Consider the following 26,163-nt stretch of genomic DNA (forward strand, 5'->3'; position numbering starts at 1 on the left):
TAAAAAGGATTTGATGCTTTCTCAAAGATAAGTGTTGCTTTTCTAAATGCAATTTTTTTAAAGGACTCCTTTTGGTATAGGAGTTACTGAGTCAAATGCAGGGATTTTTTACATCCATGATCAACTTTGGGGTAATCACTGTAGACAATTGTAGTTTCAGTCAGTGTATTTACAATGCTCTTCAATAGTATTAAGAGTCTTTTAAATGGTATCTATAATTCAGCATTTTTTCTCACTTGTATTTGTATTGTTAGACAACTGAAATACCCAGATTTCCTGTATTCAGGTGGTGTTCATGTTTTGGTGTGGCTCAAAATACTTGTATAGCATGACAGCCATCTTTTTATGGCCTGTCATTACCTTGACTATAAGGTTTTTGCAGAGTACTGTTACAACCATTCAGTTACTGTTCTTCAATCTATGGCTGTATCTAAGAGGCAGTTTTGAGCATTTCTGTTGGCTTTATGATTGTTTTGCCCACATCACTCTATTCCCAAGCCCCACTTGTGCATGCCACTCATTCATTACTGCAGCCAACCCTTAAATGGGTTGAGAAGTTGAATCATCTTAAAAATAACTCAGCTTTTAAGAGGATGTCTTAATTTTTCAGCCTAAGCAAGGTACACACTTGCTTAAGCAGCTGTTTGAGCACAACTTGTGAAGTGGTGCGCTATAGTGCAGGGAGAGGAGTGAACAGCTGGAGAGGGAGAGGAGTGAAGAGATGGGGCATAGGAATACCTTTTTTTGGTATTGACCCATAATTCTTCATCTTGTGAGACTGAAGCCATCTCCCACACAGTAAGTCACTAGTGCTGATGAGTTAAAATTACACATTTTGCTTCAAACCACCAGTGTTACTTGCTGCAGTACCCTGCATATGGGGTGAGCATCAAACACAGAAATCCTGAATGTGACAAGTGGCCATGGCTCCTGACAAAAATAAGATGTGGATTTCAGATCAGAAACATGGTTTTGTTACCAAATATAGCAGAAAAGGCAAGGTGTGAATGAACTTCCTTCTGGTAGCTCTTGCTGCCGCTCAGGATTAAAGCGTAGTGAAGAGGGAGTGTTTTGAAGTTCATGAGACTGTTGCCAGGGAGTTGCTATTTTATGGATTGCAGCAAAGTAAGAAACAAAACAGCAATTAAAATAGCAGTCTTCAAGGCAAAGTTGGTTAAACCAGTCTCTATGACATGTTCATTTTAATTAAACCAACTGGTTAATTTTTAAACCACTGCTATTATGAAACAGAAAAAAAAAAATTCTCTCCCTGTGTCTCCTGGAAAGTGAAAGCATGGGAGCAGTTCTCCATTAGCAGGCCGCTGTCTGATTACTGCCTTTTGGCTGGGGGCAAATGCCCAGACAATCCATTTCTCTCTTCCTACTCTTCAGTGTCTGAGGGGTGTTATATTGTCTAGTAATAGGGCTGCACTTCATTTTCAGCTAGGAATTAGTGATCTGCATGTTTAACATCACTCTGTATTGCTATTCCTTATTAGAATGCAAGCAAAAACTTCCCCTGTGGCTCCGAGCACCTGCCGTACCTCTTGGGCAGCAGGAACGGCGTTGTGGAGAGGCCGGTGCTGCAGAAGGAGGGCATGAACCTCACGGCCGTCACCGTGGCCGTGGAGAACGGGCACACCGTGGCCTTTCTGGGAACGTCGGATGGGAAAATCCTTAAGGTAACCAACTGGACTGGGAGACTGGAAAGTGTATATATAAAAGGTTATGAAAGTCAAAATGGGATTTGTAAGATCTCATACTAGGAGCAAATTCTCAAGGGGCTTGGTTTTTTTCATCTCAAAGGAAAGATGCATTATTTCCAATGTACCTCAGCTATGTGATACTCAGATTGAATTAGCATTGCCTGAATGACACTTTTCCTGAAGGATTACATACCTACTGAGAGCTTTATATAAACAGCCTTAGGTAATCTAACAGCTTTAGCCTTATCTCTATTCAAGCTCACACTGGTTTAAGAGCAACTTTTCATTTTGTAGTCATTCTAGCCATTCAGTGAATAGAAGTGGCAATAAAAAGCCCAAGCTGAAGCTCTGATAAATTCTGATTGTGTGGCACTCAAGGTTTCACATGTTTGTGGTGTTAAAATTTCAAGACTGCAACACCAAACACCTTCTTTTGCTTGAAGGAGAGTGATGGCCATGTCCAGCCTTAAACTTAGCACTGCCAAGTCCCACCAAACCACTTGGAAATTCATATGGATGTGGTGCTTAGACGCATGATTTGGTGGTGGACATGGTGATGCTAGTTTAGTAGTTGGATTCTGTGATCTTGGAGGTATTTTCCAACCTTAGTGATTCTGTGGGTCTATGTCCCCAAGTGACACACCTCTATGTCTTTTAAATATCTTCAGGGATGGTGATTAACCAGCTGCCTGGGCAGCCTGTTCTAATGGTCAACAAACCTTCCTGTGAAGAAGTATTTCCCTGTCTGAACCTCCCTGGCACAAATTGAGGCCTTTCCCTCTTCCCCTCTTGCTTGCTAATTGTGAGAAGGGACCACCCCCACCTCACTGCAACCTCCTTTTTGGTAGTTGTAGGGAGTGTGTAGGTCTCCTCTGAGCCTCTGTTTCACCGGACGGAACACCCTACGCTGCTCCTCTTCAGACGTGTCCTCCAGACCCTTCACCAGCTCTGTTGCCCTTCTCTCAATACTCTCCAGCACCTCAATGTCTTTCTTGAAGATTTGCCTTAGTCCTCCTTTTGTTCTTAATTTATTTTTAGAAACATTTTTAATGTCTTTTACAGCAGTAGCCAGATATAATGATAATTGTGAGGAAAAGGCAACATTAACCACCATTTTTTTTTCTTCCTTCCACAAAATAGGTGTTCCTGTCATCCACTGCAGCTGAGTACAGCTCTCTTACTATCGAACCAAACAAGCCTGTAAAGAAGGACCTAGTCCTTGATCAAACCCAGGAAAATCTGTACGTGATGACCACAGACAAGGTAATGTGTCCTGCTTGCATTAAGGACCCATCCCTCTTTCACTTTCTCTGCAACTTAACCTGAGATTTATACATTTTCCAGTTGTTCCTGGAAATTGCCCTATTTGGTGGGACTCCCCCTACTCTGTGTGTATGAAGACCTTTCTCAAGTCTAAGCTGATGGACTTGTTGTGACTCAGAGAACTGTAATATCCGTGATGCTTAGTGACAGGGAATAATGGGAAGTGAGATCCCCTCTGGAGCTGTCACGCAGGCTCTGTGGGAGGGATGGAGTGGAGATGTTTGGCACCAGCACGCCTCAGGGTCAGGCAGTCCCAGCGCTCAGTGTGGGATGTGTGGGGTACCAGTGGGTGCCGTGGTGCCATCAGATCCTTTCAAGGGCATTTCAGGACTCAGGATGCTCTCCTGATGTGTTCTCACTGACATGTCTGTAAAGCCACCAGTGGTTTTTGTGAGTCTTAATGTTGAAAACTAAGAAGCAATGTAGAGAATTATATATTTGGGAAACACTTTCATTCAACCTTCTCCTAGAGCTGGGTACAGTAGGAAAAGTTCAAGTTCACTAGGAAGGGCATGGGCAATCTTTTCTAGGCCCCTTCTTTTTGCTGTAAGGTGAAGGCACAATGGAGGTCTGTAAAAAATGGGAGAAAAAAGGCAAGTAGGAAATGAGAGGGATGCCAGATTCTCCTCCATCCCCAGGGGTAATCCTCTTCTGACACTTTTCTTTGTGGAGGTGGAGCTGCCAGCCTCAAACACTTTGTTCAGCAGCTTTCCAGGACAAGGTGGGTGACGGGCTGTGACCATCTGCAGCCCTGCCAGTGACATGGAATGCAACATGGAAATACTCTGCACCACTAACACAGGGAGAATGAGGGGACTGAAAGAGAATGAAAGGAGAATATTTGGGAAGACAGTGCAAGAAAAATGTTTTATGGCTGTTTTTTAAAGGGATTAATATAAATTCCTGCTGCAGGAATGTTATAGCCTAGCTGAAGGTTTTTAGGCTAGAAACAACATTAGAAAAATGCCAGAAAAACAACTGGAAAAGCATTTAATAATATGACGGTGTGAGAGAGAGGTTACTTTTTTCTTTCTTTTCGAGTTGTTTTTACTTCTCGTTTGGCTTCTGTTCAGATTTGGAACAGAGCTCCAAGCTTCAACATTGTCCACAAAACTCTGGGTGGCCTGGCCCCCCATTTGACAAGCTGGCACATGGTGTGAAAGCCCTGAGGTCTGCACCAGGCTACTGTGTGTGCTGCTGAGCAATGCAAGGAATAGCAGCAGCACTGAAGGAAGACAAGCTTTCTGATGACAGTCAGCTTAAAATGGTAGAATTTAGAAAGACAGCAGACAACCTTTTTTCTGAGAAAACCTGCAAAAAAAAATCAATCACTACAAAACATTTAAATTTAGAATGCAGCAAATTTCTGCTGAAGAAAGGATTTTACTTAAATCCGAGTAGCTCTCATAGACACTGCAGTTTCTGAATAATGTGAATAATAGTTATCTTTTACAAAACCTGTTTAGCTTAAATATGAATAGCTAAAGTTAGGAGCTCTGTAATGGCATTGCATTACTGTCATCTCCAGGAGTTAATTACAGTGAGCAGTCCCACCCACTTTTAGAAGCAGATAGACAGGAGGAGAATGGAGGCCTTTGGAGCTGGGAGAAATAAGGTGACATAAGCAAGGGGGGAAGAATAAGAGATGAAATATGTACTTCTGGGTTAGACATGTGGGTTAGGCTGTGGGTTGTGGGAATAGAGATATCAGAATCCTGATTTGTGTGTTTTAATGGTTAAAGGTAAACAATAAAGAACAACTGGCTGCACTGACAGGCATGCGTGCTGCTGAGCTACCTGGCAAATGCAGACTGCCCCAGCATTTAGAAATTAATTGCTTGGGCTCTGTGAGCACTTGAACAAAGTGGAAGTGGTGATGTGGTAGGTGATAACTTCTTTAAAGAGAAATCAGAGAAACACAGAAATCAGGGAAAAACAATACAGAGGTTAAGATCCATAGTGAGAATCAAGTTCTTTCTTTTCTCCCAGCTTCTGTTGTGGTGCCAAGAGCAGTGGGGGGTTTTGAGCAAATGCTTTCAGCAGTCAGTCCCCTCTGCTCCTAAAGTTTAAACAGAGAGCAGGAGAAACCCCTTGCACCTTCTTGTGGGACTTGGAAAGGAGCTTAGCACCTCTCATGCTGGTTCATTCCAAGTGTACATCACCGGTAGGATCCCATATTTCTTAAGGTACTTAATGTGTTTGGAGGAAAGCAGTCACTGTGGTAGTCACTTAGCCTGATCAAGCTTGTTTGCTTGTTTTACTTTTTAGCACTTTTTGATTTAGAGGGCCAACTTGCAAAGCTCTAAAATTAATTTATTTGCATTTTGTAATTGGCTGTTAATGATCTTGTTTTTTGGGTTTGGTTTCGGTTTGGTGAGGGTTTTTTTGTCATTAAGGTCACACAAAACTTGCAGGAACAGCAATCTCTAGGGCTTGTTTATGCCTGCCAGAACTGTGAAACAAATATTTTGTCAAATAAAAAAAATCATTGACTGAATCTTAAATTACTTATGGGTACCAGTTAGTGAATGAGTGCCAGTGATGCAGCTCCAGTTAGCTAAAAAGAAGACAATGCTGAAAAGGTAACCCCTGTATTAATAAATGCAAGAAAATTGCGCAATATTGACATTTTCCTTAACTGAGTCATTTTCTTTAACTCTCTGAATATGAAGAAAAGGCCAAACTCAGATTGTCAAAGTAACTTTGTAATTGCCAGTGAGATGAGACTAGCATTATTTTAAAATGAGGCTATAAAGCCTACATCTCAGAGTTTCTGTTTCTATACTTTTTGTGCTCTTTAAAAGTGAAGTGTAGTCATAAACTGGAAGATGTATGTCCTGTTTTCCTCTTGCATCATTGCAGCAGCACAGCTAAAAGGAATGACTCTTCTTTCTGTGAGCCAAAGAAAATGTTGTTTATTCTCCACACTAAAGGAAATCAAAACTAGAAGCTGTACATTTACTGGGGGAATGAGACATAAGAACTGATGATGTTCTTTCCCCTGCTGCTTCCTGTCATAATTATTTCCATTTTATTTAGTGAATGTATTCCATGGTGGAAGGTTATGCACGGAGAAGTGCAGTAACCCAAAACACCCTGGCTCTCTCACGCTTGCAGACTTTCTGAAATGCCTTCTGGCTAGAAGTGCATTTCCAAACAATTTCACCTCCATGGTAGTGATAGGGAGAGGAGAATATTCTCTTTAAAAAATGATCTAGTCAGTACCAAGTTAGTCTTTTGAAAGTATCCACCCTGCAGTAGCTGCTTCTTGAATTCAGAGCATCGCTGATGCAGTTTCTATCCTGAGGTGCAGATTTCCACAAGTAATATAACTGGAGGAACTGAAAAGCTCAATTTTTGTAAAGCTTGCTCATAATTCTTGATTATAACAATGTCCTACATTACTTTGAAGACAGATTAGATAATACTCGAGTGGGGAAAAAAAACCAGGAAAAAGTATGTGAATTTAGACTTTGTTAAGGGGGAAAAGAAAATATGTATAATATACTTAATATACTCAGGCTGAGCTCTGAGTATAATAATACAGCTGCCACAGGTAATGAGGCTGTACAGCTAAGTTCCACAAATGTTTCCACCTCCTTATGCCACCTTCAGTTGATAGGTTTGCCTTGCTCTTGTTTTTCCAGGTGTACCGATTGCCCGTGCAGGACTGCCACAAGTACTCGGACTGTGAGAAGTGTGCCCAGGCAAGGGATCCCTACTGCGGCTGGTGTGTGCGGGAGGGCAGGTGAGTGCAGCCACCACAGCTGCCCCAGCTCTGCCCTGTGCCCTGGGACTGCTGGGCATGCTGAGCCCAGCCCTTGGTACTCAGCCTTGTGCTCCTGGCAGTCATTTCATTTTATCACGGAGACATTGATATCAATATTCTGTGCGCACAAAAAAGTCCCCGCTGACTTTTTCAGATTTGATTAGTCTAGGAAAACATATACTTTTCTGCTGGTACTGAGAATGATTATTCATCTTCTAGCTGTATGTTTTATCACTCTTTCAATTGTACAGTCACATGGTCTCCCAGAAAATAAAAAAAAAGCTCCCTATTTCAGATTCAGAAACTACAGCGTGTATTTTAAGTACATCAGTAAAGTGTAAAAAAGAACATAAAAGAAAAAAGTGTTCCATGTCTAAAACAGAGTGGATAGTTCAAATGCTGGTTTTACATAATCATCTATCAAGACGTGTAGCTACAGGGAACCCTCACCTGCCTGTAGGAGAGCAGAAAGTGACATTTTGCTGACTATCTGCAGAGGTTCACTGAATGAATATTCAAGCACATGTAAACTAGGACAGCACTGAACAGCCCTGGAATGTCTCTTCTTTACACTCTGCATTGATTAGAGTGCCGAGAGGGAAGAGCAGTCCTGCAGTTCTCTCTTTGACTACTAAGTTAATTAACCCCTTGGCATGAGTGGTTGGGAATTCGTGATTCTAACTTCTTGCTGTTGGAACAAAGAGGCTCTTTAATTATAATATGCAGATGAATTTCAGGCTTCTCGTTTCCTGCCTGAAAATGTGAACTATCGCATTAGGTTACCTATCAGCCTGATGTAGCATAATATAGAGCACTGCAGAGAAACTTATGTGGTGTGTGCAGGTTTATGTAATATACTGTAACTCCTCCAGCCTGGGGTTTCAGTTGCTGTTGATGAAACCTGAGAATTTGGAATGTAACCTCAAACTCCTCCTGGGCTTCTGGGAGTTGAAGGCTTTGGCATATATCATAAAAAAGGCAATTTTCCTTAGATTTCCCTTCAGGTTTCTGATATGACCACTGACCTCAATATCTCAAAATATTAATGGTTTCTGAGAACAGGCAAACATGAATTTTCACATTTGCTAATATTATTTCCAAAGGGGAGAAAAAAAGTGCTTCATTCTAAGTTTCAGTTCTGTCTCATGATTACACACAGCACTTAGTAGTGTGTTTAGGGATATAATATGTGAATGTTTACTCTGTATGTAAATGATTTGTTTAAAGGAGGTTTGACAGTGCTGTGCAACAGCTGCACTGCATTAAAGCCCCTGATGAGTTAATAGTCAACTTTCTGCTACAGCAGAGATACTCCAGCATTTTCTTTTGCACTTTGCACAGAATGGAAAGAATTCCCATGAGACTGTCCCCACCTAAACAAGCTTTTGTAGCCCCATGCAGCTTCTGTACTGCAGCATTTCTTCCTGTACTTGAGCTGGGAAAATCTTCTGGTGTTTTTGGTGGGGCTGCGCAAGTGCTCTTGTCTTCCACAACTGTGACACTGCCTTGGCAGAAAGAGGTTTTAAATACTGGCAGTTGTTAATGAAAACATTCCCTACAAAATAACATTTGCAGCAATTGGGTTACACAGAAGTTATCCACAAGCTTGTATGCTCCCAGCAATACTTCTCTGTTGCATCTTGCTCTCTTGAGTGCTGTGTCTTATCAGTGGCAACACATAGGTATCTGCCATTTGACCTGCAGGAAAAAACAGTCTGTGCCCTCTCATTCAGGATGTTGTTACATATTGCAATGAAGATTATCAGCTTGATTTCAGATGGCTCCTCTGCCCCATGGTTCCTATGCTCTCACTACCTGGATTTGGGTTGTCTGATTCAGGGTGCTGTCTAAAATAGTGTAGGCACTTGGTCTTGACATGTCAAACCATCAATTGTAATTGCACCACTTATTCTGTTAAAAAATTTCTAATAGCAACCCCACTAGTCAATATTAAAGCAAATTTGTAGTCATCTTGTGTTGCAATGTCTGTCTCTAATTGTGAAATTGTTGCATAATTCAGAGAAAGAAGAATCCAGCTATAATACTGCCTTGGGTTTTGTTCATTTTTTTTTTCAGGTGCACAAAGAAGGCAGACTGTGGTACAGCTGATAAGGAGAACCACTGGCTGTGGAGTCCAAGTGGCACATGTGTGACTATCATTAGTGCAGACCCTCTAAATATGAGTCGCAGAGCTCCTGCTAAGGTATGACAGGATGATGATTTCTATAAATATTCTTGAAGCACATTGATATGACTACCAGAAAGATGAATATCTGATTTCTTTATGCACAGTGGAGACTAGGAATAGGAGTCTGTTTGGGTGTCTCAGTCTCTGTCATTTCTCACAGTGCTCCTTCTTGCCTGCTGCTCTTGCAGGTTGAGTTTCTGACCTGTGTAAACCAAAGTGATGCACTGGTATGGATGATAAACACTTACACTTACCTGAATATTATGAAAGTGTCGCACAGTGTTGTATAACCCATAAAAAGTAATTGGTAGGGGAGATTTCATGCTGCCCTTTCAGCTTACTTGGGCATGAACTTAGGTAAGCCATGAAGCCATAAGATGTTGCTTTAAAATCAGCAGTGGATTTGCCTACACAGCAGATGCATGGAGAAGGTAAATTCAGCATGCAAAATTACTCTATGGCAAAAAACTATAAAACTGACTTTTTGGAGTGTGATCAGGGTGTCATAGCTTGCTGTAATTCCAAATGGGGCATGCCAGTGCAGACTGGGTGCTTCCTGGGGGTGTTCAGCAAGTAAAATCAATAAAATGACTTTTAATTCCTCTTAATCAGAAATAAAGAAACTTTCTTTCAAGTCACTTCAATCCCACTTCTAAATTATGTAAACAGCATTGTGTTAAGGCCATTTCTATGCTGAATAAAAATATTATTAGAGAATAACTGCTTTCAGTGAGAAAGGGATAATTGTCTTTTCTACTGGCAATACAAAATGGAAAGTTAGACTGTGTAATTAACACACTTGAAACATTAAGTCAAGAACAAGATCCCAAATTTCAACTGAATTGTTTTCTCTTTCCTCGTTATGTTTTCCCATCTTATTTAGTTATTTTTAGTTTCTCAAATGCTTTCTTTCTCTGAGGAAGATAAGATCTCATCACCATTCAGAAATCCTTTCTCAGTATTGGATTTTTTGCGTTTGCATGGAGTCTTGAGGAAGCCACTTTTTTGTTTATCCCTTTCAAACTCCACCATTTCCAGCCTATCCAGCTCTGTTTTCATTACTCACTAAGAACACCTAAGGTTAATGTAATATTAATTAATTTTGTCAGAGTTTAAGTGTTAACCACTGTGTTTACTGTTGCTGAACTGGATGCTGAGGACAAGAATAAAAGGTTTTGGGTGTGTCTGTACAGACAATTTTGTTCTGGTCTAATGCATTGACAGGACAAGAGGTTTTTGTATCAGTCTGATTCAACAAAGACCCAGCCTGGAAAGACTGGTAGGGGTTTAAGGAGAAAAGATTAACAGATGGGAAGAAGTAAAAATTGAAAAGGACAGCCATGTTCTGTGAAGCAAACTAAAATATCACCTTTGAAATTGAAATTTTCCAAGTCTTACTGGGTCTTGGCTCATTTGTTTCAAATGTTTTACCGCTTTAAAATTTTATTTCCAGGTGGAACTGACTGTAAGTCCCATGCCAACTTTGACTGAGAGTGACAAGGTTTGCTGTACCTTTGGTGAAACAGTGCATTCTGCTCAGTTGAAAGACGGGGTTATTATCTGTGATCCCCCTGATATAATTCCTCCAACACCAAAACATCAAGGTAAAGAAATATTGCTACCCTACATGGATAATAAGAGAAAAGAACTAGACTGTTGTTTCCAATGTTATGCTCTTATATGATGTGCCTACAAAATGGGTTTTTTTCCCTTTCCAGTCCTTTTCCCCAAATAATCTGTTGCTGAACTGTCAGTTTGCTCAAACTTTTTCTGTTGATATATTTACAAGCTGTAGCATTCCCAGTTTTTCTCCTGGAAACCTGAAACAGTAGCTTAGGAGAGACATAGCCATGGAGTCAGAGAGGTGCTACTCTGTGTCCCAAACAAACAAAACCCAGTTACCCTACTCTAAGCCTAAGCACTCTGGCTTGTGGGGAGAGAAGGGATTTCTACCTGCTTCAGCTATGAAGGAATTCGTGTCTGACTTCTTAGTTTTGCTCTGGTCAACAATACTTCAGTGGCTTTTTTCTGGTTCATGTTACAAGCCTATCCTTCCTAGCATCCAGCCCTCTGCCTCTTCTTCTGTGTGTCCTCCAACTTCTGCAGCAGTAAGCCTGATGGAAAAATACTTCATCATATAATGAAAGACTGCACCATTGTTCTGAAGCACTGATTATAGGCCTGAGGTCTGTTGCCAGCCATAATTCTGTGCAGTTTCCTAGACAGTGCTTTGTTCATGCCATAGTTCATACATCTTGATGCATAAACACATGGAATGAAATTCATTACACAACACTGTTTATTATGTATCAAGTTTAAAAATCTGAAGAGAAATTACAAGCAAAAAACATGTGCTCTTACAGCTTGCAGACATACCCCTGAGGATAAGTCTTTTATATGCATTTTAACAGTCATGAACTGTCAAAGTGGTACTTGGAAGCACTTTTTAAGATAAATTTCAATTCTCTTAAGGTTGAAACAGGTAAAAATCTAATTTTAGTTGCAGGGAAAGTAATTACATTAAAATCTCATTATTGAATTTTACACTAGCTGGAGTATATTGTGGTATATCAGATTCTGCTAAATGTTAAAGGAGTACACTGTTATTTAAGGCCAATTCACATTCCCTAAATATTTGTAAAGCAAGACATAAAGCAATGGGGTTGATAAATGTGATATCTGGATGTCATCCAGCACTAAATGTAAGACTAGAAGTCTGTCAGAGAAGGCATTAAAATAAACAAGTAATCTAGAAATAATATGACTCTGAGTTGGTTGCACATCTGAAAGGATGTTCAAAAGAAGTATTAGGGTGCTCAGAAACTCAGCAGACTCCAGGAGAAGGCAGGCAGCTACAAGCATTCACAGAACCACAGAATTTTTAGGGGCAGAAGGGACCTGGGGAGGTTACCTAGTGTAATCCCCCTGTTAAAGGAGGTTTTCCTAAAGCAGATTGCACAGTATCTCCTCCAGGTGGGTTTTGAATGTCTCCAGAGAAGGAGACTTCACAACCTCTCTGGGCACCCTTTTCCAGTGCTCTGTCACCCTCAAAGTAAAGATGTTTGTCTTCCTATTCAGATGGACCTCCTGTGTCTCAGTTTGTTTTTCCTTGCTCTATCTGAACAGTCTGGCCCCATTCTTTTGACACCTACCCTTAATGTATTTGTATGCATGGTATTTGTGTATTCCTGGCAGTCCTGAGACATCCAGTTACTGTTAAGAAGCCCTGTTCATGTTGGACAAGTCTGGGTTGTGGTTGGTTGGTTGGTTGGTTCCAAAAGGAATTTCTAGGAAGGATGCCTTTTCCCAGTCCTGTTGTTAGGAAATCCCCTGTCACTGCTGTGAGTCTGAAATATTCGAGGGGACCCAGTGCAGGCAGAGGTAACTCCCAGCCAAGCAGCTGATGGTCTTCCAAGAACCTGCTCAAGGAAAGCAGAGTTTGAAGTTGCTCAATAGCTTGTGAAATAGCTTGTCATAAGGGCTTAATGATTTCTGCAAAAGGTATTTCAAATGGTTTCACTTTTTAGTAATAATCCAGACAAGAAGTACATTTGTGGAGAAATCGTGTATGGCAAACTGAAGCTCACAAATGCCTGTGGTAACTGTTGCAGGCACTGTTGGGCATTAACCACAAAGAGCACTTGCTTGAATTCACGTAACATTTTTAATTCACAAATGAAAGGAGTAATTTTACATGCAGACATATTCATATTTAAGAAAATGTTTTATTTAAAATTACTGTTCTTGTGCCAGTTTTCATCTTGTTCAATTATGTCTTTAATCAGTTTTCCTTGTTCTTCTAGACTCTTTTAAAGTCTAGCATGATAATAGCACCACTGAAAAACACTTCCATAAAACAAAGCTATTCTTTTAATATTCTTCTCCCCTTTTTTCTCTCTCTGTTTTTCTTCTGAGAATCATGCACTGAAAAATTTTGCAAAGCCTAAAAAGACAAAACAGAACTTACAGACTTTAAGTCACGAGATCGAGAGTGTTAACAGTATAGTTAAATATTTGCTTATGTCCTGTAAATTAATAAAACTGTTATCATTGTATCATTCAGCTCAAGAGCTGAAGAATTCAACAACCATTTGGATATTTTTTTCTTTTGTGACAGATCATGTTTCAGTTCCACTTCAGTTAACCTTTGAAAAGAACAAGATTTTTTTTGCATCACATACTTACCCTTTTTATGACTGTGAAGAAGCAATGAATCTTATTGAAAATCAGCCGTGAGTATTTCAGCTTCTTAAATGTTTAGATCTTGTAGCTTGGTGTGTTAGGTAACTGGCACCTGAATTACTCAATCATTTCATAGTTAAGCCTTTAGCACTCAAAATTTGCCAGTGTCCAAATCCTTTTCCTTACATTTTAATGGAGTTTAAAAATGGTTGAAGGGCACCTGGTGAGCCAGCAGCATAAAGCATGGAATAGCAATATTCATGGCACATATAATTAAGGCCAGTTCATTGTGTTGCCATTTCTGGAGCTGCTAATGTGTCTGCAGGTGAGCAATGTGGACATTTGTGTGCCAACTTGTGCCCTGTAATGATGATAATTTGGTGCTTTGGATTGCAGTGCCTTCAGACAGGGCAGGTGCAGCCAGCCCAAAGCCTTTGTTCATCCCTACGTATGAAGGTTGATCAAAATCACCTCCAGTCCTCTCAGGCTTGATCTCAAAGTTTTTGCAAATGCTATGATTTTCTGATCCCCGCTCAAATATTTATTTAAAGGATAAAATAGCTTTTGGGGGTTCTTGAACTGTTCTTGTGAAGTTTGATCTTAATATAGTAAGGACACTCTAACAGACTGATTTACCCTCTGTGAATATATATGGAATTTCGTTTACTTTTCTTGGTAAAAGCCTGACAATTTGTCATGACTACCGTGTTATATTTGTAGATGCTATTCCTGTGCAAGCAATAGATGGAATTGCCAGTGGGACTGGAAGAGACATATCTGTGAAGAGTCCTCTTCAGTACAAGATGTGATTAAACAAAATATGGTAATGTTTAAAAATAAGGTTATTAGGTTTTTTATTAGAACACTTCAATATTTTGTTTGCTGGATCTCTCATATCAGTTGGTTGAATCAGAGATTTGAAAATGATTCTGAAGTTAACTCCAGAAGTGTAAGGTGGTTTTTTTTTAGTGACAGTGCGGGGGTGGGAATTTAAGGGTGTGATTGAGGCGGGGCAGTGAGACTGAATAATTCCTGAAAGGATATTTCTGTGCCTTTTACTATTTTGCTTCAATGGGAGGAAGGAGATTTCAAGGCAGGGAGAGATAATCACCCACAGCTTTGACATATGCTGCAGTCATTTTTAGCATGTCTAATTTGAAAGGGTGTAATCAAATCTGTCACTGTATTTTAAGCATGAAGTTCTTCAGAACAATCACTGTATTGTCCAAAGGCCATTGGAGCTTGTTGTGATAAGATTTTATATTTGTAATAGCATATAAAATGTATCTCTCCCCAGGAAGGAGAATGCCCACAGTTTCTAAACCCTGACCCTTCAATAATACCTATGGAGTACCAAACAACTGTGTATTTTGAGGGAAAACATCTAGATTATTACCAGGTAAGCAGAATAATTCAATGCTAGCTGTCATTTGAATGCCTCGTAACTGCATCCACACCCCTAAACTAAAGCATTGGTTCATGTGCCCTGGAGATCCTGCTTGTAATTTAAAGAAAGAAAAGGGCTGCATTCAAGTTTGATAAAATATCAGTTACTGTGGTAGAGTCATTGCCAAGAGAAAATCAGAGTTGGAGAAAATACTCCAACTATTAAAATGGAGGGGGCATTTTAAAGGATGTAGACTGGACCTATTAAAACACTGGACAATTATTTTTCATGTAGTGAAATGAGAGGAGCTGTAGGAATTGTGAATGTTTCACATCTTTTTCTAATTAAAATACTTGATGGGTTTTGTTGCCATTGTTCTAGAATGACATCACTCTGTGTGCTTAATTTTTTTTAAGTTTTCGCCTTCCAAACACAAAAATGCACTCAGACATTAAATGTTTCTTAGTTTCTTAGTTTGGATAACATCATCTTTCACTTTTGTGTGTGTGTGTGTGTGTGTGTGACCATCAAACCAGAAGATCAGGTATTTTCTCACCCCTAGCAAAGGCTTCTCTTTCTTAGTACTTGCTTCCGGAAAATAAATTACGAAGTCTCTAAGTCAGATAGACCCCAGGGTTTTAATTACATGATAGTCTAGACAATGCATAAAATGTTATTTGTTAGTGGGATGAAAATGAAGCTTTAAAACCATTTTTAGGTGATAGCTCAAGTATTGTTATCAGTTTCTATTCTTTGTTTCTGTGTTGTCTTTGTGTAAATGGGAATTGATGATAGATGCACTGGGGAGTACATTGATTTCTTTTACTACTGGCCATCTATCATGGGAAAGAAGGCTCTTCGTTTTGAGGATTTTTTTTTCCTTTTTCAAATTGGAATGCTGTATAGCTTCTAAATTCCTTCTGTCACCTTTGCTGCTCCTGCCAAGGGATGGAAAAGGGTCAACAGGCCAGAAGTATAGCAATGTAAGAAGGGTATTCAGAGAAGTGCAAAAAGCAACCTGTAAGCACCATGTAAAGACCATGTGTGTCAATACTATAGACATATATATGAAAACTGTGCTATAAAAACGTATGTTCAAAAATGAACATTTTTGTTTGAAGACCTTAAATATATGCAGACAGTGAAATGCAAATTTGGAGAATTTGGTCTGTTCTCCAAGATGCCAGAACTGGTTCCTGGTAGGACATGTGGCTGTGTGCAACATGTGGCATGCAACACCTCTCCTACACCCACAGCTAATTGAAAAGTATTCTGGAGATTATACTTTTATTTCTTTTGCTTAACATTGGCAAGCGCTGTTTTTCTGCCCAAGAGGAAAATCGTTTCCTGCTCCCTTGTTATAATTGGAAGAGCCTTTTCTCTCTCTAGAGAAATTCAGGGCAGATGCATAATCTAGATGTGCTGAATTTGACTTCTAGTGGACCCTTGTCCTCCAAGGAGAAATTACAGCAGGGATGCAAAAACTATTTCATCTAATTTATTATTCTATGAATAAGCACTTTAATCTTTCTGAACTACTAGTTACAAAAAGGGAATGGAGAAAAGGCTGCTGGGGTTTTTTAATTCTGTGAGATGTCAATTGCCTTTAACAATGCAAAGACACATCCTGTGGATTGGATGCTTTGTCATGGGTAGCAATGTTTAACAGTTTGCCTACAGAATGTATTTATTTATCTTGGAACTGGGAAGTCTTGTGAGGGGTTCAAGTCTCTGTAGGAAGCCAAGGTGAATGCATAGTCCCAAAACTGGAAAGATGCTGGAGAGCAATGAATGTCAAATGATGTCAGAGTAATTTTTCTTGGGTGGGAGCAATGTGAAAATGTCATCTCTGTCATGGGGTCAGCTCCATATATCCTGCTACAGAGGTGTGTTTTTAATAAAAACAAGAATGCCTTTAGTGACAGGACTTCAACAAACACACGCAGTGACTACAGCTATATACACAGCCCTTTAATACATGTGATAACAGACAAATAAGGCATGAAATAGTGGTAATCACACAGGCACTCATGCCTGTGGGATTATTCTATCTGAAGAAGAAACTTTGATGATTGAAAGTTCATTTGAATGAAGGGCATAACTTACACTTAGCCTTTGGTAAACATTTCATGGAAAACAGGGTGGCTCAGGAGAAGCCATGGATGGATATTTTGTAGGGATTGGCCCACAGCCCAAATGCTAAATAGCATTTGGCTTCTCATGTGGAACAATTTTGCTACAGGATATGCTGGGCATTACAGCATCTTTGAAGCTAGCAGTCATGCAGCTATGAGCATATTTAAGGTCTTTATTGGTTAGGACGTTGGTATATCCATTTTCCTCCTGTTTTCCTTGCCTAAATTCTTTCTTAGAAAAAGCAGAAAATTAATGTTGTGATGTCACTTCGAACTACCAGTTCTATTATCTTGATTTTATCTGTGTTTTACTTAGAGGGGTGTTGCACACCCAGCCTTGCCACGGGTGACTAAGTGTACTGTCCAACATTGTGTGTGTAAGAATCTTCATCTCTAGGTGGAGATGAACATTAAAGGGCTTACTTGGTGAGTAGGAGAAGAAAATGGCTTTAAAAACTGCTGTTGCTGGACTATATCAAGAATTATTTCTATACTGGAAATACAGAAACGGCTATACTTCCATTGAGGGTGGAAGTATAAACTCACACATTTTGTAAGCTCCTGTAAACTTGTGAATGCTTAAAGCACAAAGAATAAGTCCCCTCATGATAGCTTTCACTGGAGGGAAATAGCCTAGAAGAGGAGGAGCTGTTGACTGTTCTTCCCTTCCTTCCTCTGAAAGAATTTCAGTAGGAAGGAGAGAAAAATCCAAGCTGTTGTCATTCTTGTGGGAGTAGCACCATCCAGGACAGGCAGAGGGAGGGAAGTCGAGTGCTGATCAGTCATATTGCATGCAATTTCTGAGAGGCATTCTCCAGCTGAGTCCTTGAAAGATTGGCACAGTAGGAGGGACAGATGTACCAGCATCAAGATAACCTTATTAGCCTGCCAAAGATTTTCGTTAAAAGTAATTTCCCATTTGGATTTGTCTTTGTCATGTGTGTCTGATGTGTAACCTGCTTCCTAGTGCTTGCTACACATCTCTTGCCCCCAAACTACTGACTGTGAGCTCTGCTGCCTTCTGCTCAAGAGCCTGGTAAGCAGCTCCTGATTTCAGTGCACTCCAGGTATCAGCTGTCACACACACCACAGCTCTCCTCCTCTCCCAGAGCCTGCTGTTAAGCATGTGGGAAAGCCTTACACAGGAACAGCAGAATTTGAACGCTTTTGAAAAACACGTTATATTAAAATATGTGGGGCAAGGAAAACAAGGCAGCATTCCTATAAAAAATAATTGTAAGGAGATGGTTTAAAACCTGGACTATGTAGATGTTGTCTTTAAGACAGAATGGGCTGTTAATTTTCAGACAAGGCTTTTCAGAGCTCAGGCAGTAGCTTATTTTCCATATCTAGCTTCCTAGAAGGAAGAAGTAAAAGGTTTGTTTTCTTCTATAAAATAACCACCCAGAGCCTCGAGTCTGTTTTAACCTTTGGTTAGTTGTCCAGATACACGTTGTCCTCCTAAGCCCCTAACCTTGGTGGGCTCATGTTCACTGCCCAACCTGTCCCAGTGAAGGTGCTGTAGGAAAGCTTTCCGCTGCATTAATTAGATAAACCTGGTGTACCAGATTAATTAGATAAAACCTAGGTACCAGAAGGCACCTGTGTGTCCAACACTGAAGAAGTAGCTACAAATAAAAAGGATAAGATGCTTATACACAAGACTTAGAAGATAGCAGGAGACAATGTACTTAACCTTTGGAGCAGAAAAGAGGAATCCAGTAACCATTATGTTATCGCCAGGTGCAGTCTAGACTCAGATGGCTCTGGTCAAAAACAGGGAATAGTTCTTTACATCCACAGTGAAGTTCTCAAGAAGCTCAGCAAGGCCACTGAGAAGGTCCTGCACCTGGATCAATGCAGAGTGGGGGTTGAATGGATTGTAGCCTTGTGGAGAAGGACTTGAGAATTAAACATTAGATGTGAGCTGGCAATGTGCACTTGCAGCCCAAAAAACCAATAGTGTCCTGGGCTGCATCAAAAGAAGTGTGGCCAGCTGGTCAAGGGAGGTGATCTATCTTCCTCCAGTCCACTCTTCTGAAATTTCAGCTGGAGTATTGCATCCAGCTCTGGGGTTCCCAGTGCAAGAAAGACGTGAATCTGTTTGAATGGGTCCAGAGAAGAGACATGGAAATGATCAGAGAGCAGGTGAGGGCTGGAGTTCATCTCTTTTGAAGAAAAACTGACAAAGTTGAGGTGGTTCAGCCTGGAGGACACTCCTGAGAGACATTTTTGCGGACTTTCAATATATAAATAGGGCTTATAAGAAAGATGGAGAGAGACATTTTACCAGGGCCTGTAGGGTCAGAGAAAGGGGCAACATTTTTTAAAGTGAGAAAGGGTAGTTTTAGAGAGATAAGGAAGAAATCTTTTTCAGTGGCAATGGTGAGAGACTGGAACAGGTTGCCCAAGAAACTTTTATGTACCCCATCCCTAGAAATATTCAAAGCCAGGTTGTATAGGGCTTCAAACAACCTGGTGTAGGGAAAGGTGTCCCTGCTATGTCAGGATTGTTGGACTAGATGGTCTTTGAATGTCCCTTCCAACCCAAACCATTTTGTGATTCTCTAAAGTTGAAGGTTGTCTTGTCCCCATCTGAGTTGTGATTTCGTATTAGTGTATGAAAATATCCTTGCTACTCACTTCTTTCTAATACCCTTCTTGCAAAGCTGTTTGAATGTCTGTCCTATGGGCAGGAGATTGACCCAGCACAGAAACAATGTCATGGGATGAGGTTTTTAGCCAGCCAAGTTCTTTGACTGAATCACAGAGCAGCCAAGCTGAGAGTTTTGTCAGTGCAGTGAAAGTCAATATGTGCTACAGACTTGAGACAGTAATCAATAGATTTAGGATCTAGGGAAAAGAGAGGGGATGATGTCTAGGAGGTAGTAACACCCTTAAATTAGTGCTGCCATTGAAGACTGTCCTGTGAAAATACAGCTGGAGTCACAGAAAGGCAGGAGAAAGGCAGGAAGACCTGAGAGATGTTCATTCCAGTTTCCCATGCAACTCTTGCATTGATGCTCTGCCCAGAATCCCTATGGAGAAAACCTTTAAGGGCAGAACTCACACAGCTCTGTTAATAACACATCTGATGTGTGAAGCCATCCAGTATTCACATCTCTCAGCTTTTTCTTATTGCTCCCTAAAACAGAGTGCTATATATGATCTTGCTTTCCTTGAACTTCTTGGTGTGCCTACCATGAATGAATGTTGGAGGAGTGCAGCAAAGTCACAGATTGCTCTGGCTCAGCTTCTCTCTAGCATTGCTTTAGAAGATGACTGTAACCAGTTAGCCTTCTCCATTTGGATTTGATTACTTCCAGTGCTGAACAGGATATCGCCTGGTGATATTTTACTATGCTTGATGATTCTATACAAATTCTAAACCGAAATTTTCTCATCCTCAGGGTAAAAAATTTGTGGTTGGAAACAGCCAATTTGAATTTGAAGCTTCTGTTGATGAGTCAGATGAAGGAAAATTTTCATTCGTGAGTAAAGAGGTAAATGTGAAAATGCTATTTGCCTACCAAATATGCTCAGCTCTTCTAAACAGTAGCCACAAGTGTCCACAATTACACAGGTAATATGTATTTCCCTCAGAAAAGAAAGTCACCTCTGATGGAAATTCTCCTTTGGCAGTAGTAGTCAAAGGCTACTATTTCGGCTCAGAGCTCCTGAAGTCTCCCCTCAAAGCCCTCAATCTTTCTCCCTGATTTCTCTACCTGTGTAACCCATGGAGTTATTGAACTGTCTCTGGAGGAATTTGAGACCACTACTGTTTCATTCTTCATTTTTTATACAATCTAGTGAAATCATTGATGATAAAATGCAAGAATTTCAGTGCTCTCCCTCTCCACATTCCACTTCATTATCTTTCCCATTTTGTATCTGTAAAAATGGGAATGGTAAGAATGGTGGCAATATGCTGTTGCTTGGCTACCTAGTAGTTATGCTTCTTTCACTCTCGCTTTTTTACTGCAAAAGGAAATAATATTTTTAAAATGGTCTATTTTCTAAGCTCCAAGTTTGACTCACAAATGTTATGCTGACTTCATATCTTACAAGCTCACTAACTAGTTTTGAGAATTAATGAGCATTTCTGCATCATCTGTGCCTAGCACAAAGCATTTGCTTTATCAAGCGTCTGTATTTTTATTTGTTCTTCTTGTTTCCCAACAATTGTCATTGCTGCTCTTTCAGCATGAGCAGAAGCTCATGTCTTGGAGCATGTGAACCTTGTGATTTGGCTGTAAAATGAGGAGGCTGCACTGTAAAAGATGCAAGAGATTTCCCCTCCATGTGGTGCGAGTCTGCTGTGCCCACAGAAGTAATGGGGCCAGATGGTGTGGGAAGGGAGAACTCAGCAGGGTCAGCAGCTATACTTGCTGCCTCTGAACAGCACTTTTGCTGCTTTGATACTTATAACCAAATGTAAATTAAATTAATGAAAAGAGAGTATTCGGATACTGCTGTCCCTTGGTACTTGAAAATTCTGATTGTGAAGGATTAGGTTCATTAAAACATTTTTCTATAAATGTATCTGCCCAAGATGAAAAAAGGCCATAAGGCTTGGGAGAGTTTCTAAAAACCTTCACAGGTCTGATTATTGAGAATCATAGAAAATGCATGAAATTAACCTTGTCAAATGAAGGTATAAATATCTCTATTATGTCATCTTTTCCAGTTTTCTTATAGTGCAAATGAGACCCTACAACTTAATTTATCCATAAAAACAGATAAGGTCAAGATTGACAGCAAACTGATGGGTAAGTATGAAATATGGGATTAAAGGGAGATTAATTACAGTAAGCAGAAATCAATTCCTTCATAATTTGGAGTCTTGTTAATAAGAATGTTTGTAGGTTTTACTGGTTTGGGTGAAACAATTAAGTCTGACAGATCAAAAGTTATTAATGTTAAACTAAAGCATTAAACATCTGTGTTGTCAGCAAGTTTGCCAGGGACACCAACCAAGCTGTGTGGTGCAGTGACATGCTGGAGAGAAGGGATGGCGTCCAGAGGGACTTTGGTGGGCACGAGGGCTGGGCCTGTGCAAACCTCATGAGGGTCAGCAAGGCCAAGTGCAGGTCCTGCCCATGGGCTGGGGAAATCCCAAACACAAATACAAGCTGGAACATGAAGGGACTGAGAGCAGTCCTACAGGGTGTGACAAGGTGGACCCCACAATGTGTGGGTGCAGCCCAAAAAGCTCAGTCATGTCCTGGCCTGGATCAGGGGCAGCGTGGCCAGCAGGGTGAGGGAGGGGATTCTCTCCCTCTGCTCCACTCTCAGACAGCCCACCTGCAGTGCTGCACCCAGCTCTGGGGCTGCCACGTGAGGAGGACATCACGGACCTGTTGGAATGAGTACAGAGCAGGAATGGCCACAAAGATGATCAGAGGGCTGGAGCACCTCTCCTATGAGGAAAGGATGAGAGAGTTGGGGTTGTTCAGCCTGGAGAAGAGAAGGCTGCAGGGAGACCTTATTGCAATTTTTCAGTACTTAAAGGTCGCTTATAAAGGACTGTTGCAATAGAAGAAGGGATAATGGCTTTACACTGAAAGAGGGTAGATTGAGACTAAATATAAGGAAGGAGGCTGGTGAACACTGGCACAGGTTGCTATGATGGTTTCAGCTGGGGTAGAGTCAGTTTTCTTCACAGTGGCTGATACAGGGCTATGTTGTGGATACCAGAGAGATGGTAGATGCCCCATACCTGGAAACATTGAGGTTCAGGCTGAATGGGCCTCTGAAAAATCACAGAACCACAGAATATCCTGAGTTGGAAGGGACCCACAAGGATCATCAAGTGTAACTGCTGGCTGTACACAGGACAATCTCAAAAATCTCTTGATCAAGCTGAAGAGGTCCCTGCTCATTGCAGAGATTTGGACTAGGTGACCTTTAAACATTTCTTCCAACCCAAAGTGTTCTGATTTTATGATTCTATAATTTTCAAGATTTCTTTTGCTCTGAAGTGCAATCCTAATAGCAAAGCTTCCCAGTTCATACTTAAGTATGAAAATTAAGCACTTAAGCATTTTGATTTTTTTCTTTCAATGATCTTTTCCTTTCCTCAATGAACTTTCCTCATCAAGCAGCAGAAAGAGGATCCTTGTCACAGCCACTCATATGGACTTTAAATGAAATCTCATTTCCTAGCTTGTCTCAGTTCAGGCAGGTTCTGCAGTCCCTATGTTAGCTGGCAATCAAGAAAACACAGAAACATTCAGTGTGTTTTCAGCTCATTACTCTATTAATTTATTTCTGTTAAAAATAAATTAAAAATTATAACACAAAGACTTGATCTCTGAAATAAAAATCTCTTTATGAATATAAATTTCATTTCATGTCAACATACAATAATGAAGCAATGAAGCCTAATCCTGAGGTAAGAAAATTCCTTTAAAATGAATGGAGCAGTATCTAGGACCCAGCTTACCTGTCTTTGGACTGACATTTAAGGCAGAATATTGCAAAACCCATGAGGCAAGCCTTTTATGTACTTGCATGATGGGACAGCATCAGGAAAATACTAGTACCCCAAGTAATTTCCTCTGCAGAATAAATCTTCAGACCATTTTTCCAAATGTACAATATTTAAATTTATTCTCTTTCATATTGGCAGCATGAACTATGTTTTTAGAAGATTTTTCTTATGGTTCTGTGTGCAGTGTTAAAAGACTTAAAAGAGGACCTGGCATGAATTTTATAGGGAGGTCATATTACCATCTCAGACTGTCTTAATTTCCATTCCAGAGGCTGTCATGCTTAAAACTGCAGAATTTTGACCAAATATTCCCAACTTTTTTTTTCCAAGTCAGGAAAAAGCATTAAAAACAAAACAAAACATAAAAAGAAGCTAAATTATTAAAGAAATGTTATCATTCAAATTGAAATATAGAACACTTCCAAGAGGGGACTTGAAAAATTATCAACAGATGTCTCTTTTTAGTATAAAAGGGTTTTTTTAAAATCCAAATTCTTTCTGACTTTCAGACTCCCTTGCCATATGAAATCCAGAGTGTAATGTGTTTTTATGCATCTTGAAAAGAATTGGCTTTGGGTGTATGACTGCTGCTGAGAAGCACCTTTGAACCTGCCAGTGAAAGAACCCTTTCTTTGTATGACACTTAGTGAATACTAAGTTATGATAGCATTTTTACATCTCGAGCCGTCAGGGGTTCTGAACAGTGTGAAATCCAATATATCCCTTTTATCCTTTGTCCTTTTATCGATGATATCACAGCTGGTATCTCAAGGTGATGGATAAGAGTCTGAATCTAATGAGTAGCTTGCTGCTGGTACAAATAATGAGCTGATCAGTGAACAAGGGGAGCAGTTAATGCTTTGAGGCCGGGGCTTTCTCCATTGCGTTTAAGCAACTGGATGTGAGGGACATCAAGACTTTGCAGTGCTGACATTGTTTGTTGAGGGGTGGAATATGAATCCCTGTCCAGCCAGTGAAGGATAATGAAGTAATTCAGTAAACAAATTCCCATGCTGTACCAGGTGGCCATGTGGCTGTCTAGGTGGGAAATCTGAGGTCTGGGAGGCCAAGGGGAAGATTTGCTCAACAATATTTCCTGTCCAAGTGCTTGTGCAGTAGCAGTCTTTCAGAGTGCTGGAATAAGAAAGCAATCTGGTTCCTAAAAAAGCGATTCCCAGTGAGGAAACTTGTCCTTGCCACTGTCCACAAAGCAAACAGCAGCATACATAGGCTGTCAGCCTGGTGATTTTCCTCAGCACTATATCCACAAAACAACACAAAGAGTGGGTAACTGACCCACAAACTGCAGGAAATATGACTTGGTTTATGTTTGTTGCTCAGTGCCTTCCACATTGATGTGCTCAGTTTATGAAGCCAATGATGCTACTCCTTCCTTGTGCTCATCAATTCCGTGGAAGTTCAAGACAGAGATTGAATCAAATGGATGCTCTTTCTCATTGATTCGTTTTTACAAATGCCAAAGTCCCTTAGTTTCGCATGCACCTCTAGTGTTTCTTCAGCTGATTTTGTGCTTGTAAAGGTACTTGAAATCAAGTGGATGTGCTGACTATAGATTAGAGAGGGTTAAAATCAGGCTGCATCATTGCATTAACTCTTCATTGTAGGGGATAAAAAAACCCCTGTTATTATCTAAAGACTAGCTGTGAAACGGAATGCTGAGGGGTTTAAACATACAGCATTTAGAGAAAAACTGCCTCTATGGGATTACATGTTCTCCTGCAAGTGGCAGAGGCTCGCCAAGACTTGGGCATCTGCAATATTGTTCATGCCTAGCGGGAGAATAAGGCCACTGCTAAAAAAATAATGGAAAACTAGCATTCTCATTTTACTTTTCATTTCACTAGAAATCTGACATGGTAGTCTCTTGGAATTAGATTTCGAGAGCTACTGCTGCTGCTGTTATCTAGGAAGATGGCAAGTGTATTAAAATGCTACTGACTGGAGGGTGGTTTTGCCAGTGTCCTTTGTAAAGCCCTGCTCCTCTGAGAGTAAAAGCTCATTTTAAATAGATGTTTTTAATGGCCTTTACTGTATGCATCTCAAAAGGATTTACTTTTGTCCACATCTGTTTACTTTCCTTTATTTCCTGCATCTTTAAGTATGAACCTCTTTTGAAAAGAATCCAGTGTCACTAGGGCTACTGTTTCTTGGGACTTAATGAAGGGAAGGGAAACGGGAAGATGTTGAGACTCTGTCTTGTATACCCCATTCCCATCTGCAAGCACATTTAACTCTTGAAAGAGCACAGGAGGAAGCCTATAAAGCTTTCTGCTGTCCTGGTAAGTTAAGCTGATTTACAAAACTCAAAAAGTGGCAGAGCCTGAGTGGCAGAGGGTGAGAGGCTGTGTGGCCAGAAATCCAGAGCAGCCAAGAGTGGAGAGAACCAGGGGAAAAACAAGCAGAAAAGCAGACAGCAAGATGTTTTCCTCTTTACAATAATCATCCCACCTGTCCAGGGAGGCACAGCACTCCCATGCTGGGTAATCTGGGCAACTTGCTCACTTTCCCTAGAGAAACATGTTGTATCTTTTCACTCTGTTTTCTTCTGGGCTAGTTCTCAAGTGCATCTCCATATGGTTTTTTTGTAAGCCCAGGCTCTCCTTATGGTGTTGAACCACTGAGATATGTCTCAAGGCTTTGAATCTATTTGGGAAAATTAGTTTGATTCAGTGACTGTGCATCATGCTAGAGATTGATGGGGGCCAAAACAAGCTTAATACCTGGGACAGTTGGCCTCTGCTTCATCAGTAAGAGAAATACAACTATCAGATTTGATTTCTTGGCTCAGAAAAGATAGAACTAAACCTCCCTACATAAAGAACAAGGTGTACATCAGGATGACAGTTCAAGACAAAAGGGAAAGCAAAAGCAAGAAAATAGAGAAGAATGAAGAAACACAGAGGTATTAACTTGAACAAAGGTTAGCATTTTATTAAGTGTTAACTTTCTATTTGGTTCA

The 26,163-nt window shown here is 40.4% G+C and overlaps 1 protein-coding gene across 3 annotated transcripts in view; it reads left to right on the top strand.

Moving 5' to 3' along the window:
* The window catches only part of PLXNB2 (plexin B2), a 250,639-nt gene that overhangs the window by 172,542 nt on the left and 51,934 nt on the right, over window positions 1-26,163 (top strand). For all 3 annotated transcript variants that reach the window (XM_064702756.1, XM_064702755.1, XM_064702757.1), the window contains exons 6-15: window positions 1,500-1,682; window positions 2,847-2,969; window positions 6,677-6,777; window positions 8,875-9,001; window positions 10,440-10,590; window positions 13,104-13,218; window positions 13,889-13,991; window positions 14,466-14,567; window positions 20,101-20,193; window positions 21,378-21,459. In XM_064702756.1, coding sequence (XP_064558826.1) covers window positions 1,500-1,682; window positions 2,847-2,969; window positions 6,677-6,777; window positions 8,875-9,001; window positions 10,440-10,590; window positions 13,104-13,218; window positions 13,889-13,991; window positions 14,466-14,567; window positions 20,101-20,193; window positions 21,378-21,459 — 1,180 coding nt within the window. The remainder of the gene's footprint in view (window positions 1-1,499; window positions 1,683-2,846; window positions 2,970-6,676; window positions 6,778-8,874; window positions 9,002-10,439; window positions 10,591-13,103; window positions 13,219-13,888; window positions 13,992-14,465; window positions 14,568-20,100; window positions 20,194-21,377; window positions 21,460-26,163) is intronic.

The sequence above is a fragment of the Zonotrichia leucophrys genome, chromosome 1A, assembly GCF_028769735.1.
Source record: "Zonotrichia leucophrys gambelii isolate GWCS_2022_RI chromosome 1A, RI_Zleu_2.0, whole genome shotgun sequence".
NCBI lineage: Eukaryota > Metazoa > Chordata > Aves > Passeriformes > Passerellidae > Zonotrichia > Zonotrichia leucophrys.